General features: G+C 50.1%; 1 protein-coding gene and 1 long non-coding RNA gene across 3 annotated transcripts; both read left to right on the top strand.

Annotated features, from left to right (window-relative positions):
• The first annotated feature begins 181 nt into the window (after positions 1 to 181).
• LOC138830428 (uncharacterized) lies at positions 182 to 1,391 on the top strand. Its single transcript, XR_011373021.1, has 2 exons — positions 182 to 826; positions 976 to 1,391. It is a non-coding gene; the product is annotated as an uncharacterized lncRNA (long non-coding RNA).
• A 17,191-nt stretch (positions 1,392 to 18,582) lies between these two features.
• Positions 18,583 to 23,521, top strand: Slc25a39 (solute carrier family 25 member 39). Of its 2 annotated transcripts, none has more exons than XM_070027862.1 (12): positions 18,583 to 18,721; positions 20,044 to 20,143; positions 20,269 to 20,328; positions 20,453 to 20,497; positions 21,039 to 21,148; positions 21,555 to 21,622; positions 21,741 to 21,865; positions 22,020 to 22,193; positions 22,481 to 22,590; positions 22,772 to 22,853; positions 22,931 to 23,011; positions 23,091 to 23,521. In XM_070027862.1, the coding sequence occupies exons 2-12, from the start codon at positions 20,059 to 20,061 to the stop codon at positions 23,204 to 23,206; spliced, it is 1,056 nt and encodes a 351-aa protein (XP_069883963.1). In that variant the 5' UTR covers positions 18,583 to 18,721; positions 20,044 to 20,058; the 3' UTR covers positions 23,207 to 23,521. The 2 variants fall into 2 exon arrangements, with proteins under 2 accessions (XP_069883963.1, XP_069883962.1); XM_070027861.1 differs by having other exon boundaries at positions 21,015 to 21,148.
• The last annotated feature ends 437 nt before the right edge of the window (positions 23,522 to 23,958 follow it).

The following is a 23,958-nucleotide window of genomic DNA, read 5'->3' as shown; positions in this document are numbered from 1 at the left end:
CATTGGCCAGGGGTGCGGGATCCCGCGCTCCTATTGGTTACTTCCCCGACATGGAGGCGGGGCTGCCCTGGAAGGCTGAGTTTCTTTTTCATTCCATTCGCTCTCCTATTTCCTCTCTCCCCACACCCTATTTCCCTGAATCATGTGATTCGAGAATCATATGACACCGCGGCCCGCATCAACAGGGTTGCCGGTGCTCGCTTCCTCGCTGGCCTTTGCTGGTCCTTTATTCCCAGGACAGTTTCCTAGAGATGAGGACATTGACAGCAGACAGTGCTGCGCCCCCGGGAGGCGGCGTCCGGGGCGTTTGCGGGGTGTCAATCAGATTCTGAGTTGCAGAAAATTAGGCTTCCTTTTTCACTTCTGTTCAACGAACTCTGATTTAATGCTAGGCTGTGGGGACTGAAAGGAAGTCCAGGACAAAGATAAACAGCTTCTAGGTATTGCTTCCTCAAGGCGCTGGGGATTAGTGCCGCAGACTGGCTCAGATTAAATGCGTGGTTCTAATTCTAAATCGTGTGTCCTGAGTTTAGGGAAGAGGCTGAGGATTGTCTCAAAGGTGGGAAGAAGAATTTCAAATCCACCCTGGAAACACGTCTTTGGTCTGAGTCCAACAGGATTTTAAGTGGCTGAAGGCGAGAGTTTGGGGCTGGCTGCACTGAGGTGTCAAGAAGAAACTCGAAAACCAGATGGGAGGAAGTGGCGCTGTGGCTCAAAGTGTAGAGTACTAGCCTTGAGAGAAAATGCTCAGAGACAGCGCCCAGGCTCTGATTTTAAGCCCCACAACCAACAAAAAAAAGGAAAGAAAACCAGAAAAGAAGGGCAGGTACGGACAAGAGTTGAATGTCACTGTTAGATGCTTAGAACTTGCTTTTGCTAAAAGCATTGACTCCTTACTGAGACCTCAAGTTCATTGAAAGTAGATTCAAACCTTGCCTTTTTCTCGTCATTGCTCTGAACTATTCTCTCTTACAGTCACCTTGGAGTCCAAGAAGGTCAAGACTGATGGATATACATCTTATGTCAAGAGTGTAAGCTACTCCCCAGGCAACAATGACTTACTGTGACCAGGCCCTGCCTGACCAAATCCTGAGACAATGAACCACCATTGACTGCAGATTTTCCAGGACTATTGAATTACACACACACACACACACACACACACACACACACACACACACAGCCTGAATTCTTCCTCTGTTTTTTGTTGCAGTTACTGGGGTTTGAACTCAGAGCCTTGTGCTTGCTAGGCAAGTGCTGTACCATTTGAATTACACCTCCATCTCTTCCTCTACTTAATCCTAAAGGTTATGACTGTACCCAAAGTTGGTTTGATGTGCTCACTCTGCCTCTTTTGTGATGTGTCTGTTAATAAACCTTGTTTCTTTGTCCTCCATTGCTACTGTGTTCTGTATTGGGAAGAGCAGTATGACCTGACCTATTGGAATTAGACTGGGTCTCTGGCCTGAAACTCTGGTTACACCATGTTCAAGCAAGGGGGTTGGGAGTAGTTGGATGCTAGACACAAGCTGGGCTGGGGATAGGGGTTGTCAAAGTGGCAATTGTATCCCTGCTTTTTCAGTTGGCCTTGCCCTCTAAGAATGGCCCTGATAGGGGCTGGGAAGGTGGCTCAGTGGTAGAGCACTTGCCTTGCATGCCTGAGGCCCTGGGTTCAATTCCTCAGCACCACATAAGAAAAAAGAAAAAAGCTGGAAGTGGCGCTATGGTTCAAGTGGTAGAGTGCTAGCCTTCAGCTGAAGAGCTGAGGGACAGCGCCCAGGCCCAGAGTTCAGGCCCCATGACCAGACCCCCCCCCCCCAAAAAAAGAGTGGCCCTGATAGGAAAGGGGATAAAATTCATTGTGCTGAGCAGATTAGCCAGTGACAAGAGCCATATTGCTTAGTGCTAAGGGCCTGAACAGGTAGAGATGAGTGATGGAACCTCATTACAAGAGCAAAGATGAACAGTTCCCCAGGAGGAGAGAGAAGAGGCTCAGGGAAAGCCCAGTCCTGGGCCTTGGAGGAAAAGCAATGCTTGCCTTTTAAGAGCAGATGGAGAGCATTGAAGACAAAGCAAAGAGTTTGAGCTGAGGCCTGGCTAGGGCAGGGGGAGATGGTGTGGCTGAGTTTTACAATTGTGTGGCAAGTCTCCTAACCAGGAGATAGAGAGCCTGGAAAGTAGGTAAGATACTTGCTGAAAAATCTAGAATAATTCTGCACCTAGTAACATCTTTGTCTTCTTGTTGATCTTGAGTTTATGACTGAGGTGAGACATTGCTTGAGCCCAGGAGTTCAAGGCTAGCCTGGATACTTAGGAGACAAAGATAGAAGAATCTTAGTTTGGGGCTGGGAAGGTGGCTCAGTGGTAGAGCGCTTGCTTTGCATGCATGAGGCCCTGGTTTCAATTCCTCAGCACCACATAAGCAAAAAGAAAAAAAGGTGGAAGTGGCACTGTGGCTCAAGTGGTAGAGTGCTAGTCTTGAGCTGAAGAGTTCAGGGACAACGCCCAGGCCTAGAATTCAAGCCCCACAACTGACAAAAACAAAACAAAACAAAACAAAAAACAGCTAGGCACCTCTGGGCTCACACCCGTCATCCTAGGTATTCAGGAGGCTCAGATCTGATTATTGCAGTTCAAAGCCAGCCCAGGCAGAAAAGTCCTCCTGGGACTCTTATCTCCAATTAACCGCTCAAAAACCAGAAGTAGAGCTGCGGCTCAAAGTGGTAGAGTACTAGCCTTGAGCAAAAGAGCTCAGGGACAGTGTGCCTGGGTCCTGAGTTCAAACTCTGTGACTGACAAAAAGAAACAGAAAAGAAACCCCAAAACCCTCAGGTGAAGGTGGCAGCGTCTGGAGACACTGGGGGAGAGGAGGGATGCTGGAACGTGATGGGAAGAGGCCAGCAATGCTGCTAGAAACCTTGCAAGGTGTCGAACAACCCCTAACAACAAAGACTTCCATAAGGTCAATGTCCTGGTAGTTTGGGGTTGAAGAACTCTAGACTCCGCTCTACATAATCACTTTTCCTTTCTCAGAACATCCCTTTCTTGTTTCATTTCCTTGTTTTCTTTTTAATTTCATTATTAAGTAGTTGTACAAAGTTGTTACAATTTCACATCAGGTTATGAGTACAAAGCATCTTGATCAATGTCACTCACCCCTTACGTATTTTCCCCCATTATTCTTCCCTTTGGCTTTATTTATCCCAAAGCTATGTCCTCATCCTTTGGAGGTGATTTGTTTTGGTGGTATTGAGGTTTGAACTTAAACCTTTGCCCAACTTTTATTAATTGAGATGTGGAGGGGAGGGTCTCAAACTTTTTGCCTACTCTTGCCAGCAACCATGATTCTTCTGATTCCCATCTCCCCAAGTAGCTAGGATTACAGGTATGAGCAACTATATGTGGCCTATCTTTTTTTTGTCAGTCGTGGGGCTTGAACTCTGGGCCTGGGCACTGTCCTTCAGCTCTTCAGCTCAAGGCTAGTGCTCTACCACTTGAGCCACAGTGCCACTTCCGGCTTTTTTTCTTTTTGCCTATGTGGTGCTGAGGAATCGAACCCAGGGCCTCAGGCATGCAAGGCAAACGCTCTACCACTGAGCCACCTTCCCAGCCCTAATCATACACTTTTAATAATTGTTATCTGATTTCACAACAGAGGTTTATAGAAAGATCAGAGATAACTGGGGCTATAGCTCTGTGGTAGAGCATTTGTCTAGCCTGCATGAGGCCCTGCTTTGAGAGAGAAGATATTGAGAGGGAGAAAGGAGAGGAGGGAAAAGTCAGAAATGGAGATGTGGCTTAAGTGCTAGAGCACCAGCTTTGAGTAGAAAAAGCAAAGCCAGAGCATGAGGCCCTGAATATAAGCCCAGGTATTGGCACACACACACACAAAAATGTTTCTTTGCTCTTGGGTATACAAATAGGCATGAGATTGTTGGATCACGTAGTTATTCTGTTTAAGTTTTGGTAACTTCCAGAATCTTTTCCAAAGTGGTAACCCATTTTGCACACCACCAGCAATGTAGGAGGGATCAATTCTTTTATTTTTCCCTCCCTCCCTCCCTCCCTCCCTTCCTTCCTTCCTTCCTTCCTTCCTTCCTTCCTTCCTTCCTTCCTTCCTTCCTTTCTTTTTTTCTTTCTTTCTTTCTCTTCCTTTTTTTTGCCAGTCCTGGGGCACTGTCCCTGAGCTTTTTTTTTCTCTCAAGGCTAGCACTCTACCACTTGAGCCACAGCAGCATTTCTGGCTTTTTCTGTTTATGTGGTACTGAGGAATTGAATCCAGGGCTTCATGAATGCTAGGCAAGGTCTCTACCACTAAGCCTCATTCCCAGCCCACATCAATTCTTCTCATCCTCACCCACCCTGATCTTCCAATATAATTTGTTTTTGTGAATATAACTGTCCTAAATCTTTTGTGTGGTGGTGGTGGGGCACTAGGGATTGAACCCATGGCTTTTTACCTGCTAGATAAGTGTTCTCGCTGAGCCACACCCCCAGTCCTCAGCCTAATCTTTCCTGTGGGCTAGGAGGTTCAAGACTCAGGAAAGCTTACAATACTATGGCAGAAATTCAAAGGCATAGTGCTTGGAGAATTCTCTCTTGCCTGAGGAGGCCCATCTCTTTGTTCTATTCAGAACTTCCACTGATTGAAAGAGACCCACTTTTTTTGGTCAGTCATGGGGCCTGATCTCTGGACCTAGCTACTGTCCCTCAGCTCTACAGCTCAAGGCTAGTGCTGTACCACTTGAGCCGCAGTGCCACTTCTGGCTTTTTATGCTCAAGTGGTGCTAAGGAATCGAACCCAGGGCCTCATGCATGCAAGGCAAGCACTCTACCATTGAGCCACCCTCCCAGCCCAAGAGACCTATTTTCATGATGAAGGGCAATTTGCTTTATCCATAAGTTATTGATTTTAAATGTTAATCTCAGCAGACAGGGTATTAGTGCATTCCTGTAATCCAAGCAGGCTGCAGCAGATCATGATACATCTGCTTCTGACATCTATTGGGTCAATCTTTTTGACTTCTGCTTTTTTCCCCCTCTTTCCTCTTGTTAAAAATAAATTATGTGTTGGTGGCTAGGCGAAGTGTGTTCATACCAAGCACAAGGTCCTGGGTTTGATCTATTATAAGTATGACCTGGGCCAGACCCCAGAGGCTCAGCAGAGAATCCTAGCTCATCAAGAGACTGAGATCTGGAAGCTAGCCCAAACAGAAAAGCCCAGGAGACTCTATCTCCAATTTACCAGCAAAAATTAGAGCTGGAGATATGGTTCAAGTGGTAGAGCTCTAAGTCATTAGCAAGTAAGTTTTAGTAGGCTCAAAGACCTAAGTGCAAACCTCAGTAGTGACAAAAAGTATGTATGTAAATAGGTCCTGGTCTTTTTTTTTTTTTTTTTTTTTTGGTTAGCCTTGGGGCCTGGGCTCTTTTGCTCAAGGCTAGTGCTAGTGCTGCACCACTTTAAGCCATAGCTCCATTTTCTGGTAATTGGAGATAAGAGTCTCATGGGCTTTCCTGCTTGGGCTGGCTTTGAACAGTGATCCTCAGATCAGCCTTCTGAGTAGCTAGGATTACAGGTGTGAGCCACTAGCAACCGGGTCCCTTGAGAGTTTTTCATCTGGAATGATTACAATGCCCCCACAGAAGGGCCACAGCTGATTCAGGGCAGGGGTTTGGCCTTTTCCAGGATCTTAAGATAGAATGTGGAGTTACATTTTAATTACCAGGTTAACAGTGAATTTTCTTTAGTATAAGTGTGTCCCATACAATATTAGAGACGTACTTCAACATGCAACCTAGTAGTTTATCTGCTAAATTTGGCCACCCTAAAAGGCTAAGGTCGAAGAGAGGGCATCAACCCAGCTCCCCCCATCCTCCCTCCACCCCTGCCTGCCTGAGTCATTCTATGATGAGCAACTGTTACCCCAGTCCCAGGCACCTTCCCTCCTTATGGGGCACCTGACCTGCTGCTGACAGGCCTTGGCCACAGGAGATGAGGGGGGTAGGATGAGTCAGAGCCCAAAGGAAACCCCACCCCTTGCCATGAGCCCAGAGTCACCCAGTCAGCCATCTTTTCTGGACTTCTCCAGGGTGGGGGAGGGACAGGAGAATTCTGGGAGAGGATATCTGGAGAATCTGAGGCTGGCAGTTTTCTGCTCTTTCAAAAGGCTAGCCTGGGGCTGGGAAGGTGGCTCAGTGGCAGAGTGCTTGCCTTGCATACATGAGGCCCTGGGTTCGATTCCTCAGCACCACATTAACAGAAAAAGCCAGAAGTGGTGCTGTGGCTAAGTGGTAGAGTGCTTCTTCTCCTGAGGGACAGGAAAAGAAATTGAGGCTCAGAGAGGCTCAAGCCAGTGCCTGGAGGACTCATGTGGTATAAAGTGCCCCTGCCAGGGCTCTGGCTTTAGGCAGAACCACTTATACAAGATGTAACCAGGACCCTGCACCTCTACTTGTGTTCTGTGGCTCTTTTCTTTGTATATGTACTAGTATTGAGACTTGAACTCAGGTCCTGGATATGATCCCTGAGCTTTTTCACTCAAGTCCGATGCTCTACCACTTCTGGATTCTTGGTGGTTAATTGGAGATAAGAGTCTCATGGACTTTTGCCTGTGCAGTCTGGCTTGGAACCTAGATTCTCAGATCTCAGCCTCTTGAGCAGGTAGGATTACACGTGTAAGCCACCAGCCCACAGCCCCGCCCCCCCATTTTTAAAAAAAGTTACTGTGACCCAAAGTACTCATCTTTTCCCACCTGCAACAGGCAGATGTGTAAGGACAAGAGTCAGCTCTACCCCCCAAGCCCAGAGGTGGGCTGGGGCCGGGCTGCCTGGACTCTCCATTGCCTTCATCTGGGAAATGGGATATTGCCTGCCTCCTCCGTGTTGGGGAATCTCGTGGTAAACACACGTGAAATGCCCGGTGCATAGCTATCCCCAGTCGCCTCACTTCCTTCTCCATGATGCCTCAGGTTGCAAAAAAAATTTCCGAAGCAACTTGTGTTTGTGCAGGAAAAAGACATTTTCTGATTAAACTTTACCTGATCAGTGATATAAAACTTGAGCTCCTTAGAGTGGAAAGAAGAAGGAAGAAGAAAGAAGAAGAAAAAGGAGAAGGAGAAAGAGAAGAAGAAGGAGGAGAACAAAGAGGAGGAGGAAAAGGAGGAGGAGGGAAAAAAAGCCTTACCCAGGAAACACAGGGACTTAGGAAGTCTTGATACAGTGCCAGGGTTACATCTGTGGCCCTGGGAGGAGATGGCCTCTGAGACTAGAAGGCTTGGAGGCTGGGCCTCACTCGGAGATTCTACTGGTGTCCCTGCAGGTATGTGTAGGACTCCTCCCCTTCCCTTCCATCCCCTCCCCTGCCTCCCGCCACACCTGTCTCTGAACATGGGGATTGGGGATGGCAAGGACTCCACGTGGACCCTGTGTCACTTATGGGGAGCCCTGCTATTGTCAAGGACAACAAATTGCGGGCTTGGGGTATGGCAGTGAAGAAGAGCTCAGATTGGGCCCTGACTATAGAGGCTGGGAGCTAGCAAGTCTAGAGGCCAATGCAGGAATGAACAGAATAAGCATCAGAGCTATGGTCTGAACATGTGTACTGCACAGCTTGCAGCAACTCTTCAGACCATAAGCTCCATGTCACAGGCAAGTGAGATGCTGAGGGTCTTGCCCCAAGACACACCCAGTGAGGAGTGGGGGATGGACTTAGTATCTGAGTCCTAGTTGGCCATATCCTCGAACTTTGACACCAGGCTCTGCTGGATGCTGGTTGAAGCTATCTGGGATGGCTGCTCTGGTCCTCCCCAGACGCTCCAGGGCACCAGAGTTTCCAGGCCCTCCTCCAGAAGGCCTTCTGGGAGGTAACTGCTCCCAGGGATGAGGGATACAGAGAGGCCACTTAGTTCCTCCAAACTCAGTTTGGTCATCTGTAAAATGGACATCCAAGAACTCTAGCATACGGAAGTGGTGCTGTGGCTCAAGTGGTAGAGTGCTAGCCTTGAGCTGAAGAGCTGAGGGACAGCACTCAGGCCCAGAGTTCAAGCCCCACAACCAACTTAAAAAAAAAAAAAGCCAGGTGCTGGTGGCTCATGCCTGTAATCCTAGCTACTCAGGAGGCTGGTTCAAGGCCAGCCCGGGCAGGAAAATCCATGAGACTTTTTTTCTTCTTCTTTTCTTTTTTCTTTTGCTGGTTTTGGGGCTTGACCTCTGGGCCTGGGCACTGTCCCTCAGCTCTTCAGCTCAAGGCTAATGCTCTACCACTTGAGCCACAGTGCCACTTCCAGTTTTCTGGTGGTTTATTGGAGATAAGAGTCGCACAGACTTTCCTGCCCGGTCTGGAGCTGGCTTTGAACCATGATTTTCAGATCTCAGCCTCCTGAGTGGCTCGGATTACAGGCCTGAGCCACCAGTGCTCGGCCCATGAGAGTCTTCTCTCCAATAAACCACCAGAAAACCAGAAGTAGCAACTGTGGCTCAAGTGGTAGAGCACTTGCCGTGAGCTGAAGAGCTGAATTTAAGCCCTACAACTGACAAAAAAAGGAAAAACCCTAACTGCACTCCATGCTGGAGTGGCAAGGCTCAGATGGGTTAATACATATGAAGAAATCTTGTGAACTGGCTCCGAGGTTCCTCTGACCTGCCTCTGAAGCAATGGGCCAGGGCCCAGATGAGGAAACCAGACAGCTCAGCATCCATTCCAGGAGGCCAAAGGGGGACAAAAGACGTGGGAGGGGAGCACAAAGCTCCTACTTGGGATAACTTTCCTGATCCCAAACTATCTACACACACCATGTCTCTTAGCTTGAATCTCAGTAGCTCCAAGAAGATTGGGGACATGTGTGTGTGTGTGTGTGTGTGTGTGTGTGTGTGTGTATGTGTGTGTGTGTGTGTATATGTGTGTGTGTGTGTGTGTGTGTGTGTGTGTGTGTGTGAACTCAGGGCCTCATACACTTTCTTAGCTTTTTCTGATTAAAGCTGGTGCTCTACCACTTGAGCCACACATCCACTTTTGGCTTTTTGCCAATAAGAGTATCTCAGATTTAAGCCGGGCGCTGGTGGCTCACGCCTGTAATCCTAGCTACTTAGGAGGCTGAGATCTGAGGATCGCGGTTCAAAGCCAGCCAGGGCAGGAGAGACCGTAAGACTCCGATCTCCAATAAACCACCAGAAAACCGGAAGTGGTGCTATAGCTCAAGTGGTTGAGCGCTCGCCTTGAGCTGAAGAGCTGAGGGACAGTGCCCAGGCCCAGAGTTCAAGCCCCACGGCCGACAAAAAAAAAAAAAAAAAAAAAAAAAGAGTATCTCAGATTTGTCTGCCTTGGCTAGCTTCAAACCTTGATCCTCAGATCTCAGCCTCCTGAATAGCTAGGATTTCAGATGTGAGCCACGGGCGCCTGGCTCATTCTTTCCATGTGAAAGATGAAGAAACTAGCCAGGTGCCAGTGACTCCCTCTTGTTATCCTAATTACTCAAGAGGCTGAGATTTGAGGATCACACGTAGAAGCCAGCTCAGGCAGAAAAGTCTGTGAGATTCTTATCTTCAATTAACCATAAAAAGACCAAAAGGAGAACTGTGGCTCAACGTAGAGCACTAGCATTGAGCACAAAAGCTCAGGGACAGCACTCAAGCCCAGAGTCCAAGCCCTAGGACCAGAAAAAAAAGTAAGGAAGGAAGAAAGAAAGAAAAAGAAAGAAAGAAAGAAAGAAAGAACAAAAGGAAGAAAGAAAGACGCTAAGCTAGGCATAGTAGTATATATTTGTAATCCCAGAACTCAGCAGGTACAGACAGGAAGATCAAGATCTCAAGAACAAAGCTGGGCACCAGTGACTCATGCCTGTAACCCTAGCTACTGAGGAGGCTGAGATTTGAGGATCAAGGTTCAAAGCCAGCCCCGAGCAGGAATGGCAGCAAGACTCATCTCCAATAAACCACCAGAAAACAGGAAGTGGCACTGTGGCTCAAGTGATAGAGCACTAGCCTTGAGCTGAAGAGCTGAGGGACAGCGCCCAGGCCCAGAGTTCAAGCCCCATGACTGACCAAAAAAAAAAAAAAAAAAAACTCCTGCCAGGCACTGGTGGCTCACATCTGTAATCCTAGTTATTCGTAAGGCTGAGATCTAAAGATTGTAGTTCTAAGCCAGAGTAGGCAGGAAAGTCCACAAGACTCTTTTCTCTAATAAACTACTCAGAAAAAGCCAAAAGTGGTGCAATGACTCCAACAGTAGAGCGCTAGCCTTGAGCACCGAGGATCAGGGATAGCACCCAGGCTCACTGAGTTCAAGCCCCACAGGTCCAGCCCAAAACAAAACAAAATACATCCTTGCTGGGCTCTGGTGGTTCACATCTGTAATCCTATCTACTCAGGAGACTGAGATCAGAGGATGGAAGTTCAAAGCCCTCCTGGGCAAAAATCTGTGACTCCATCTCCAACTAATCATGAAAAGGCTGGGCTAAAGACAAGATTCAAGCTGGGCTCCCGGTGGCTCACGCCTGTAATCCTAGCTACTCAGGAGGCTGAGATCAGGATTGCCATTTAAAGCCAGCTCACGCCTGTAATCCTAGCTACTCAGGAGGCTGAGATCAGGATTGCCATTTAAAGCCAGCCCTGGCAGGGAAGTCCATGAGACATTTATCTCCAATAAACCACTCAGAAAACTAGAAGTGGTGCAGTGGCTCAAGTGGTAGAATGCGAGCCTTGAGCTGAAGAGCTGAGGGACAGCGCCCAGGCCCAGAGTTCAAGCCCCATGACAGACAAAAAAAAAATGACATGATTCAAGAGGTAGAGTACCAGCCATAAGCAAGCAAGCCAAGTGAGATCAAGGCTCTGAGTTCACACACACACACACACACACACACACACACACACACACACACACAGAGTAGGTCCTGCCAGGCACTGGTGGTTCATGCCTTAATCTTAGCAACTCAAGAGACTGAAATCTGAGGATTGTGGTTCAAAGCCAGCCCAGGCAGGAAAGTCCGAGAGACTCTTATCCCCAAGTAACCATCATAAAACCAGAAGTGGAGCTGTGGCTCAAATGGTAGAGCACTTGCATTGATTACAAAAGCTCAGGAAAGCACCCCAGCTCTGAGTTCAAGCACCACAACCAACAAAAAGAAAAGTAGGTTCTGAAAGTGTTTACTGAGATTTTCATCATGCCAAGCTCTTCTTTAATCCTTAACGCCATTCTTTGAGGTGGATACAATTATTATTCCTGTGACTTGGCCAAGCTGGTGTAATGATAAACTTACCATAGTTGCTCACCAAAGCCTTGTTTACAACACTAGAATGTCGTGTGAAAAAGAACTTCCAAGTGGGGTGCAATAATGCATGCCTATGATCCCAGCAGTCTGAAGGCTGAGGTAGGAGAATCTGAAGTTCAAGGCCCGATTTGGACTACATAGTAAAGACCTTGTTTCAAAAACAAAAAATAAAATAAAATAAACCTCCCCCACAAAACCCAAAAAGTACACACACACACACACACACACACACACACACACACACAACCAATGAGAACCACTAAGTTCGAGGTGCATAACAGCACCTCTGTAAGTTGAACGCCATGCACAGCTGAGCCAGGGCTTGCAGTTCACATGACATGGGGTAGAAAGATAGAAAGGAACCAGAGAACAGTTGTGGCACCATGCCCAGGTACATTTTGCCTAACATTCCTCTCACATTGTCCTGGGGTAATGGTTGACTACAGATGAGACTATGTCTTAGTCCAGAGGACAATAGTCCCCAGCAACAACCCCCCACAGAGGCTTTCCCAATGCTAGACACTATCCAGAAGCCTCATGTGCAACTTGTTATAGTTGTGGTTTCAAGTACATGCCTCCCTTCAAATTGCCATGTTGGTTTTGAGGACTGTTTTAAATTGTGTGTGTGTGTGTGTGTGTGTGTGTGTGTGTGTGTGTGTGTGTGTGTGTGTGTGTGTGTGTGTGTTTTGTTTTTGCCTCTACTGGTTTTTGACCTGGGCACTGTATCTTACCTTTTGTTGTTGTTGTTGCTGTTGTTGGTCCTGGGTCTTAAACTCTAGGCTGGGGCGCTGTCCCTCAGCTCTTCAACTCGAGGCCAGCACTCTACCACTTGCGCCACAGTGCCACTTCCGGTTTTCTGGTGGTTAATTGGAGATGAGTCTCACGGACTTTCCTGCCCAGGCTGGCTTTGAACTGTGATCCTTAGATCCTTAGATCACAGTTCAAAATAGCTAGGATTACAGGTGTGAGCCACCAGCGCCTGGCTCCCTTAGTTTTTTCACTCAGGCTGGCACTATACTACTTGAGCCATAGCTCTAATTTTGCTTTTTGCTTGTTAATTGGAGATAAGAGTCTCACAGATTTTCCTGCCCAGGCTAGCTTTGTACCATGATCTCAGATCACAGTCACTTGAGTAGCTAGGATTAAGGTGTGAGCCTGAGGACTCTATTAGTAAAGCATTCTCTGCTCTCTGGGTCTTGAAAATATCTTCTCACTTCTTGGAAGTTTCCAAAATATGCCTCTATCCATAAGCATCAGTATAGTCAGTCACTAAACCATACCCAAACCTGGGTGTGGTGGCTCACGCCTGTAATCAATCCTACCTACTCAGAAGGCTGAGATCTGAGGATCCAGTTTCAAAGCCAGCCTGGGCAGGAAATGCAGAGAAACTCTCAACCCCAATAAGCCACTCAGAAAACCGGAAGTGGCAATGTGGCTCAAGTGGTAGAGCACTAGCCTTGAGCTGAAGAGCTGAGGGACAGCACCCAGGCCCAGAATTCAAGCCCCACAACTGACAAAAAACAAAAATAAAAACAAAGCCAGCCAGGCAGCAAAGTCCATGAGACTCTTATCTCTAATAAAACCACTAGAAAACTGGAAGTGGTGCTGTGGCCAAGTGGTAGAGCACTTGTCCTGAGCTGAAGAGCTGAGCGCCCAGGCCCAGAGTTCAAGCCCCACAACTGACAAATAAACAAAACAAAACAAACAAATCCAATGCCAAAGAGCTGGGCGCCAGTGGCTCACCTGTGTAATCCTAACTTCTCTGGGAGTTGAGATCTGAGGATCACAGTTTGAACTCAGCCTAGACAGGAAAATCTATTAGACTATAATAATCACCATTTAAACACCAAAAAGCTGGAAGTGGAGCTGTGGCTCAAGTGGTAAAGTGCTAGCTGTGAGGGGGGGAAAAAGCTCACCCAGCCCTCAAATCCAAGAGCTCTGTGCTTCCCCTTGGAATATAGTATCTCTTTATGATCAATTCTGCTTTACCAAAACCCAACTTTTGCCTAAATAAATATGCTCTATTAAAGACTCCTCTGTGTGTCTGCCCCTGAATTCTTTCGTGGGTGAGACCTCAGACTTGCCTTCGTCTCTCTTGACTCCCAGAGACTGAGACATGGTATGAGGATAGTCTAGATGATCACTTTTAAAAATTTATATTGGGGACTGGGAAGGTGGCTCAGTGGTAGAGCACTTGCCTTGCATGCCTGAGGCCCTGGGTTCGATTCCTCAGCACCACATAAGCAAAAAGAAAAAAGCCGGAAGTGGCGCTGTGGCTCAAGTAGTAGAGCGCTAGCCTTGAGCTGAAGAGCTGAGGGACAGCGCCCAGGCCCAGAGTTCAGGCCCCACGACCGGACCCCCCCAAAAAAATTTAAAAAATTATATTGTTCAACACAGCAGAACTCTAACCAATGAACATAAGATGTGGGTAAAAGACAGTTGGCTGCTAGGTCTGACAAATTTTAATGATTGTCACTGCCTAGAAAGAGGAAAATTGAGAAACATGTCCTTGTTGTTGAAATACCCCGATATGCCAGGACACCCTCTACACTTTCCAGGGTAGTTCTCATCTGCCATCCACCAAACCCTAGAGGTCCCCAAATCTTTGGACAGCCAAAATAAGCAACAGCCTCGCAAATTTTCAAAACTGTCCTCTAGGGGGCAGTGGCGCTCCTGTTATGAGCATCTGTCCAACATCCTGCTATTGAACTCTCTGAGATGGTTTACATCCAGATACAGAGATGCAAGTCCTTTCAAGGCTGTGTGCTGTTCACTCTGAAAGGCCATCACACACTTAGCAGTTTCTCTCCAGGGACCTTCTGCCATTACAAACAAAACTTCAATGAAGACAGCCGACTTAGTGGATCATTTTACACTGTGCAGCAGAGGACTAGAGAAATTCTTAGAAGTGGCCAGGCTGGCTCAAGGGGTTAGGCACTGAGGACTTCAATGGTTATGTGTGGTTCCAAATTGCCTTTTAACAATAATCCACAGTCCTCTGGCAGAGCCAAACTCTAAGAGCCAGGATTAAGTTCTTACATAGGACTGCCTTTTAAGCCCCACCCCAGGTCCCCTGGAAAGAGTGAAGCTTTGGGTGTCCAGCAAGTCCCAACTTAACTTTTCAGGCCTTGGAGGGGTGTGCATGAGTGCATGCGTGTTCTTCTCTGGACTGGGTTGATCCAGGCTATTAAATTTTACTCAATATATTAATTAATTTTGTTTTCCTGGGATCAAACCCAGGTCACAGTAATTCTGGGGATACATACTACCTCTGAAAACCACCACCAGCCCTACATTGTCAGGAGTGTGTGTGTACACACATGTGAGTACTGGGGCTTAAACTTAAGAGTCAGGGTGCTTTTTCACACAAGGCTGATATTCTACCACTTGAGCAGAGGTTCTAGGTTCTTGAGGCTCTGACTCTTCTCTGTAACATCCGTGTTTATCCTTGGGAGATGATTTCATTAGCTCCAGTGGTGCCTCATCACCCACAGACATTTCTCCAGTACACACAGACTGTTGGCACAGGACTAGGTTTGGGCAGGCCAATGAGACAGTATGGTTTTCTAACCTCAGAACATTTACACGCACAAGGAGGCAGGGGCTGTGAGCAACTCAGCTCTGGGCCTCTGGAAGGGGCAACAGAACCATCTATTGATCTTCATGTCCTTTCCCTCATGATTTTCAGATGAAGAAATGGAGCTGTAGCATCCAATGTTGAAGGCATCCTAGTGAAGATCCCTGAAGAAGCAAGCCAGAAATAGAATGGGAGCTATTCACTTTATTACTGGAGACATTGAGCCTCAGAGGTCACAGTGGTCACCATGCTTGACTACTCTCTTGCTCTCCTGACCTTCGCTTTGCATATAAGGAGATAGTAACCAGCCTATATAGTGGATGTTGAGGTGGGCCAGAACCTGGGATAAAAATCAATAGTAGCAGTAGTAGTAGTACTATAGTACTAGTCCTTGAGTGATGGCTACACGCCCCCAGGGGTTCTAAGCTCTTCACTGCTACCAGCTCAGTAAATCCCCATATAATCCCTTTCATTCATGTCATCACCACCAGCTCATTTGACATGGAGAAACTAAAGCTTATAGGAGCTCAGATTTGCTAAAGCTTCTCATTGGAAACCAGGACTCTGCCCCTGCTTCCCACAAATTCATAGCTCCTTTCCTTTCCATCCTGTTCCTTCTCACCCCTCCCCTCCCCTCTCTTCCCTTCCCATTCCTTGTTTTGCCCTGCCCTCCTTCCATCACTTCATCCTCTTGTCTCTTCTTTTCCTCCTCTCCTACCTTCTCCTGTTCTCCCTTCTCCTTTTTTCTCTTCCTCTTCCAACCTGGCTCCATATATAGCTCAGACTAGCCTCAAACTTGCAATCCTCCTTCCTCAGACTCCTGAGTAGTGAGATTACCAGTTTATGCTCAGGTTTAAGGGCATAAGGTGATGCTTTGGGAGCAGAGTGATACAGGGCTGGCCTCAGGGGGACTCTGTTTTCTTGCCTGTAAAATGGAAGGCTGAGTGGTAGAGTGGGGAGGGGCTCAGTTTCACAGAAGTAAAATATGACACACAAGACCCTGGTCCTCCCCTGTAAAGTGGGAGAGAATAATGTTTGGGTTGTAGTCTATGAAATTGATGGACCTTGGAGTAAAGACTGGGTTTTTGTCTTAACAGTTTTTTGTTTTTTTTTTTTTTGTCGGTCATGCGGCTTGAACTCTGGGTCTGGGCGCTGTCCCTCAGCTCTTCAGCTCAAGGGCGAGTGCTCTACCACTTGAGCTACAGTGCCACTTCCGGTTTTCTAGTGGTCTATTGGAGATAGGAGTCTCACAGTCTTTCCTGCCCGGGCTGGCTTTGAACCGAGATCCTCAGATCTCAGCCTCCTGAGTAGCTAGGATTACAGGCGTGAGCCACCAGCGCCCGGCAACAGTTTTGTTTTCTTACTTATTTTTGCACTAGTACTGGGGGTTGAAATCAAGGCCAAACTGTTGGGTTAAATTATTAAATTTGAAGCCAGACACTGGTGGCACATGCCTGTAATCCTAGCTACTCAGGAGGCTGAGATCTGAGGATCTCGGTTCAAAGCCAGTCTGGGCAGGAAAGTACATGAGACTCTTACTTCCAATAAACCACCAGAAAACTGGAAGTGGCACTGTGGCTCAAGTGGTAGAACTTTCCCCTTGAGCTGAAGAGCTGAGGGACAGCGCCCACACTGAGTTCAAGCCCCATGATCGACAAAAAATGATTAACTTTAAGGTTTTTCAAAGGACCTTAGGGGTTAAGGGGAGCAGGGGAGGGTGCTTCTTTTTCTTCTTAGCCTACAGGTTTTTGTGTGCGCAATCCTGGGGCTTGAACTCATGCCTGAGAGCTGTCCCTTAGCTTTTCTGCTCAAGGCTGATGTTGTACCACTTGAGCCAAAGCTCCACTTTTGGATTTTTCGGTAATTATTTGGAGATGAGTCTCACCCACTTTCCTGTCCCCCCACTCCTCCCACTGGTTTTGAACTATGATCCTCAGACTTCAGTCTACTAAGTAGGGAGGATTACAAAATCGCCACAGAGGCGATTTTGTGAGTGTTGGAACCAGGACTGAACTCAGAGCACCCCTCTGATGCTTGACTTTTTCACTCGCAGCTAGTGCTCTACCACTTGGACCACACCTCCAATTTAATTTAATTTTTTTTTGCTGGTTAATTGGAGATAAGACTTTCTCAGATTTGTCTGCGTAGGCCAACTTTGAATTGCAAGCCTCAAATCTCGGTCTCCAGGAGTAGCTAAATGTGACCACTAAGTGCCAGGCTGATTCGCGCAGGAAGGAAATAAAAAAAGTGTCTTTTCTCAGACTCTTATCACCAGAAGCTACTTCACTGGCCACGGAACACCCTCCAACTTCCCCAAACTGGGGTTTCCGACGGGCGGGAGAACCACAGGCCTTTTCCCAGGGCAAGGTTACAGTCGGCCTCTTGCTATCCACGTGCTAACCCAACTCGCGGGGCGGCTCCCGGGCCCGACGGAACCAGTTGGGGCCCGAGGGGCGGGGTAGGTAGTGACGTCAAAGTTACGGCCCACTCTCCTTAAAGGCGTAGAGTGGCGCCCACGTGTTGGTTTTTCTCTATTAGGATCGAGAGTCACGGCGCCCTGAAACTTTTAAAGGCGAAGGGATTGGGGGTGGGGGTGGGGAATCCCTTGTGCGTCAGAGAATTGTGTGTCTATCAAAGAAACTGGATTAGAGATGTCAGCGGTGGACTCAAGACCCCCAGTCACCCTAGAGAGACAATCTGAGGTTCCTGATGGCTGGAATTCTGGCTTTAACCTCTGAGCCTCAGCTTCATCTTTCAAATACGAGAGCTCTTTCAACAATAACCTACTTCAAAAAGTTTTAAGCCGAGTGCAGTGGTTTACTCCTGTAATTTTAGCTACGGGGAAGGCTGAAGTAAAGAGGCTCGCCTGAAAAAAAGCAGGAGCTCCTACCTTAGAAAGCTTAAAAGCAAGAGACTGGGGGCGTGGCTCGGGTGGTTGAGAGCTTGTTTAGCCAGCACTGCGCCCTGAGTTCAAACCCCCATTCGTACAAAAGCTCTGAGCCTTCGGAGAGGTAAGAGTGTAAAAACAATCGTCGGTTTCCTTCCCCCTCCCCACGCTGCTCTCGCAGTGCGCGGGGGAACCCCGGTTCCAAGGGGCGCTGTTCACTTTCCCAGGGCCTCCTCGTCCCCGGCGGCAGCCAGTCTAACCCGGAAGCCACACCCGCAGGCTGTACGGCGGCTGGGGGACTGCAGCCTTATGAAGTCATCTGAAAATGGGAATGACACGAATTCCTGCCGGATACCGTGGCCACAAAGTTGTAAAACTTCCACCCGGAGCCCGACTGGCTGGCAGACGCTGGCCATTCCTGTGAAATCCTCGGGCGATCTCAAACAACCCAGTCCGGCCGCCGCGGGCCCCGCCTCGAAGATGAGCCCAAGGCGGAGGGTGTGATACCCACGCGGTCTGAAAGGTTCCGGCGAACGCAGGGACTGCGGGAGCGGCCGTCTGCCGGCCTACTGGTGGGGTGGAGCTCTCGGAAACACGCCGTCCAGGGCAGGTTCGCAGCCAGGTCACCGCGCCGCCAGGACGGCGACCTTGACTGGCAGGCTCCAAGGAGCGCGGGGCCGCAGGAGAGCCAGCCCACCGGGCCGCATCCGGGGGCGGGGCTACGGGGGGAGGAGCGCGCGTGGGGCGGGGCCAGCGGTACGCGGGGCGGGGCCAGCAGTACGCTGGGCGCCAGGCCGGTTGGCCCGCGGGGCAGGACTTAGAAGGCGTCCAGGGCGGGGCTTAGAAGGCGTCCGGGGCGGGGCCAAGCCGGCCGCTTTCGGAGTCGGTCTCCATGCGCGGCGGCTGCGCGCGGACCGTACACCCGTCGCGGAGCCGCTATGGGCCCTCCGGGCCCCTGGCATCGCGCCGCGCGAGCACCGGCTTATAACCAGGTGGGCTGGCCGGGACGAGGATAAGACCTGGGCCTGGGGGCCGACTGGCGCGGGAGGCGTTCTTTGAGGATCCCTGAGAGCCTGAGCTGGGGTTGGAGCTGGTTGCGTGCGGCGGGGCCGGCTTGGTCGGCCTCACCAGGCTCCCTGCGCTGGGCCTGGGCAGGGAGTGTCCCCGAGGGTCGGAGAGAGGTCTTATCTCCCTCTCTCTGCTTCTGCCCGGCTCGGCCAGGCCCCCTCCGCCTCCCCTCTCCTCCGCCCCCTCCCCCACCCTGCCGCTTGTATCTGGGGGAGAGCGGACAGGTAGAATGTCCTTCCATCCGGGCCTCCGGGCCCTGGAAGGCAGAGTGGGGGCAGGGCAGGGTACCCTGGCCTGCAGTCCTGGGAAGGCAGATGGACCTTTCTCCCCCTTATCAAACTTGTTTACTCGTTTCCCTGAGTGCCCAGCGCCAGGGCTCTTCACCCGGGACTTGGGGCGCACGTGTGCTTGCCTAAGGGGCTGGGGGCTGGAATTGGAGGCCGAGGTTGTTTGTATTTAGGGGTCGCCAGGGTCAAACCCTGCGTCTGTACTTAGGTAGCACAGTAAACGTGTGGTGTGAATGAGGAACTGGCCTTGGGCCGTTGCTGCCATTAAGTAGTGGGTGGCTCTCCCTCCCAGACTACCACTCCTTTAGTGATCGGAGACAGGTCACCTCACCTCCCTGAGCCTTAGTTTCCCCATTGACAAAGTAGGGCTGATACCAACTGCTTTCAAACGACTGAGATCTGGGGATCATGGTTCAAAGTCAGCCTGCACTTGGAAAGTCCACGACACCCTTTATCTCTATTTAAACCACCCAGAAGCCAGAAGTGGAGCTGTGGCTCAAGCCTTGAAAGAAAAAAGCTAAAGGGGGGCTGGGAAGGTGGCTCAGTGGTAGAGCGCTTGCCTTGCATGCATGAGGCCCTGGGTTCGATTCCTCAGCACCACATAAGCAAAAAGAAATAAAAAGCCAGAAGTGGCGCTGTGGCTCAGTGGTAGAGTGCTAGCCTTGAGCTGAAGAGCTGAGGGACAGCGCCCAGGCCCAGAGTTCAGGCCCCACGACCAGACCAAAAAAAAAAGAAAGAAAGAAAAAGCTAAAGGACAGCACCCAGGCTCTGAGTTGAAGCCCCAGTTAGCCTCCCTCCCCCACACAAAGTTACTGTGAAAGTTACTGAGCTACTTATTTGGGTGAGCAGTGAGGGCAAGCAACTGTCTAAAGTCTCCCCTTTCTCCAAGTGCCTGGCCTTTTGTGGCACTTTCTCTGTCTTGTCAGTTGCTGTTCCACTGACTGAGATTTCTGTTTCAGGATTGAAACTTCAAGATGTCTGACCAGGACCCTGGGGGCATTAGCCCCCTGCAACAAATGGTGGCCTCAGGGGCTGGGGCTGTGGTCACCTCCCTCTTTAGTAAGACCTGGGGAAATGAGATGGGGGCACTGGAGATGGGGCAAACCACTGGGGGCAGCTTCATGCTGGGGGTGGAGGTAGGGGGGTCCAGAAGAGAGCCTTAGACCTGCCTCTCTCTCCCCCAGTGACACCTCTGGATGTGGTGAAGGTCCGCTTGCAATCTCAGCGTCCCACTGTAGCCAGCGGTGAGTACTAGCTCTGGGAGCCAGATTGAGGGAGTTCCCTGGGTAAAATGAGGACCTCCTAACGAAAAGGTTCTTGGGATGGGTAGGGAGCTCTCCTAACTTTAGGGGCTGCCTTGTGTTTCAGAGCTGATGCCTCCCTCCAGACTTTGGAGCCTCTCCTACACCAAATGTGAGTGGCCCACTCTACATAGAGTCTGGGGAGGGTTCTGCCTGGAGCTAGCACAGTGTCCCTAGGGCACCCCTAGGCTTATGGTCCCAGACTAGCAAACACTTGGAGGTCACATCAGCCGGTCTTCTGTCCAACACAATAACATCCATGTAGAAGCCAGGCATCTGTGGCTTCCACCTGTAATATTAGCTGCTCAGGAGGCTAAGATCTGAGGATCAAAGTTTGAAGCCAGCACAGCTAGGAAAAGTCTGTGAGACTTATCTTCAGTTAACCAGCAAAAAGCCAGAAGTGAAGCGGTGGCTCAAGTGTGGTAGAGAAAAAAACTAATGGGAGGGCTCAAGCCCTGAGTTCCAACCACAGTACCAGCATATGGTACACACACGCACGCACGCACGCACGCGAGAATATCCATGTAGAAACTCCACCCTCTGCTGGCTCTCTAGGGTTAGGGACTCATCACCACCTCCCAGCAAGGTTCCAGAGCTTTGTCATCCTAATGCCCCCTCCCCTTCCCCAGCACCCTCCTCTCTCCAATCCACAGGGAAGTGCCTCCTATACTGCAATGGTGTCCTAGAGCCCCTCTACCTGTGCCCAAATGGTACCCGCTGTTCCACCTGGTTTCGAGATCCTACCCGCTTCACTGGTACCCTGGTGAGGAACAGCACAGATGTGCCTGAGGGACTCGGTGTGGTTGGGAAACAGGTGTAGATGGCAGTTCAGTGTGGGAAGGGCCTCCCAGGAGCGGAGTGCTCCCAGGAGGCTTTTGTGTTTGATGTTGGAGAAACCAGAGCCTCGTGCATGCTAGGCAAGTGCTGTACCACTGAGATATATCTGCCACCTTCCATGAGGTTTTTGAGGATGAATAGGAGTTTACAAGAGCCAAATTGGGGGGGGGGAGGGGTGGCGTGGAGGCTGCATGCTGTGGGCCTGTGGAGCTGCAACTAAGCAGAACCCAGGACTGGGAAGAGGCTATGTTAAGATTCTAGTTGGGCCAGTCCCATTCTAGGCCTTGCTCATGTCTGTCCTCTTCCCCCTGGACTGGCTCCCATTTGATCAGGATGCCTTTGTGAAGATTGTAAGGCATGAGGGCACAAGGACCCTATGGAGCGGCCTCCCTGCCACCCTGTGAGTAAATTCTGGGTATTCCTTTTTCCTGGTACCTTCTGATCCTTTGCTCTCTGTTGGCTGACTGGATGGGACAGGGAAACACTTGGGATTCCAGCTAGTCTGTCTACCCCTCCAGGGTCATGACTGTGCCAGCTACAGCCTTCTACTTCACTGCCTACGACCAACTCAAGGCCTTCCTATGCAGCCGAACCCTGATCTCTGACCTCTACGCACCCATGGTGGCTGGCGCACTCGCCCGCAGTGAGCATGGCCCTGGGCCCTTGCTTTCCCTCTTCCCTACCTGTGTCTCAGTCCACACAGTCCTGATTCCCAGCCCCCAGGGAAGGGGGTAGGAGTTAGGTGCTGTCATGTGGGATATGTGACCTGGACTCTCTCTACTCCCCTACCCCTGCAGTGGGCACTGTGACGGTGGTCAGCCCCCTGGAACTTGTGCGGACCAAGCTGCAGGCTCAGCATGTTTCGTACCGTGAGCTAGCCACCTGCGTCCAGGCTGCAGTGGCTAAAGGTGGCTGGCGCTCTCTGTGGCTGGGCTGGGGCCCCACAGTCCTTCGAGATGTGCCCTTCTCAGGTAGGCAAAAGATCCCTTGGATGATGCACAGTGGGTCTACAAAGCAGGTCCCTGCTTTGTCACCAGTGGACAAAGTCACTTCTCTGACCCTGGGGCCCAGTGAGGAGGGCAGTTACCATGAGCTCATTCCTGCAGAGGGCCTAGTAGGCTGGCACAGAGCAGATAGGCCTGTATATGCATATGAGAGGGCACAGATGTGGTCTAGGGCCTATGAGAGGGCACAGATGTGGTCTAGGGCCCAACTCCTTGGTCTCACCATTTCTACTGTGTGTACTTCATCTCCCAAGCTCTCTACTGGTTCAATTATGAGCTGGTGAAGAGCTGGCTGAAGAGGTTCCGACCAAAGGACCAGACATCAGTGGGCGTGAGCTTCATGGCTGGTGGCATCTCAGGGACAGTGAGTTGACAGGGTTGGGGTTGAGGTGGTTGGTTGGGAGGTAGGGAGAGGAGTGCCCACATAGAACATCTTTGCCCATTGACAAGCTTGCTTGCTCTTCTTAGCAAACCCGGGGGGACCACCAGGATGCTGAGGATGGGGGTCTTGGGAATGGGGATGAGCACTCTTCCTGTCCCACTAGGTAGCTGCCATCCTGACTCTACCCTTTGATGTGGTGAAGACACAGCGTCAGGTCGCGCTAGGAGCTGTGGAAGCTGTAAGAGGTGAGCTCAGCTAGTGGAGCTGACTGGCAGGCGTGGGGCTGAGCAGGGTCTTACTGAGCTGGTCCTTGAATTTGCAGTGAAGCCCCCAAGTGTCGATTCTACCTGGCTGCTGCTGCGGAGAATCCGAGCTGAGTCGGGCACCAAGGGCCTCTTTGCAGGTGGGTCTCTGTGGGTGCATGGGCACACACATGCTGCCAGGGTCTGGGACCCTGAGCCCATTCTTCTCTCCTGCCTCAGGTTTCCTCCCCAGGATCATCAAGGCCGCACCCTCATGTGCCATCATGATCAGCACTTACGAGTTTGGCAAAAGGTTCTTCCAGAGGCTCAACCAAGAGCAGCCTCTTGGCCACTGAAGGAGACACCGAGATGCCCCTGCTTTTCCATAGACGGGGCTGAAGACTGAGCCAAGTGCCTTTGCCTCAGTACTGGGGAGGGATGCCCCGCCCCTTCTTTTCCTTTCCTTCCAAAAGCCCCAAGTAGCCTCCCCCTGTCACCTAAGCCTTTCTCGGGCACAGTGTGTTTCCTGTTGCTCCCTTTACCAAGACTGTCACTTTTCCTTCTAAGTTCAAGACCAAATCTGAAACTGCCCCCTTTGTGTTCCCTCTGTGTTTGCTGTGGCTGGGCTCCCAGTCCCATCTGTTCCTAGTGTAAAGCCGATGATGATCTTCTGTGGTGCCTGTGGCTGTGGTGTCTAGGCATGGCGGGGGCAGGGGCAGGGGCCTTGGGAACAAATGTAGGAGAGGCTAAAGAGGGTACTAGGTTAGCCAAAAGCCAACCTGAAAAGGCCCTGCCCAACTTCGGGAGTGCCAGGTGTAAAGGTGAGGACCCTGTTCTGAGGAAGGCACCAGTTGCTACCCTAATAGTGAGGTTCTTTCAGGGTAGGCCCATTGGGTTAGGGTGAGAAATCTCCCGAAGACCATATAGAGTGGCAACAGAGAAGCCAGAGCTGTGGAAGTGCCTGAGGGACAGGTAAACGGCCTAATTACTCAGGCCTGGGGCCTGGGAAGTTTCTCTCCAGAGCTCTCCCCCAAAGGGTTTGGCCTTTCCTGCCTGTGCTAGAGCAAGCAAGTACTAAGTGCCAAAAAGGGGCACCTCATGTCTTGGC

This window comes from Dipodomys merriami, unplaced genomic scaffold (genome assembly GCF_024711535.1).
Source record: "Dipodomys merriami isolate MVZ:Mamm:240054 unplaced genomic scaffold, mDipMer1.0.p SCAF_19, whole genome shotgun sequence".
Lineage (NCBI taxonomy): Eukaryota > Metazoa > Chordata > Mammalia > Rodentia > Heteromyidae > Dipodomys > Dipodomys merriami.
This window is presented reverse-complemented; position numbering and strand designations above follow the sequence as displayed.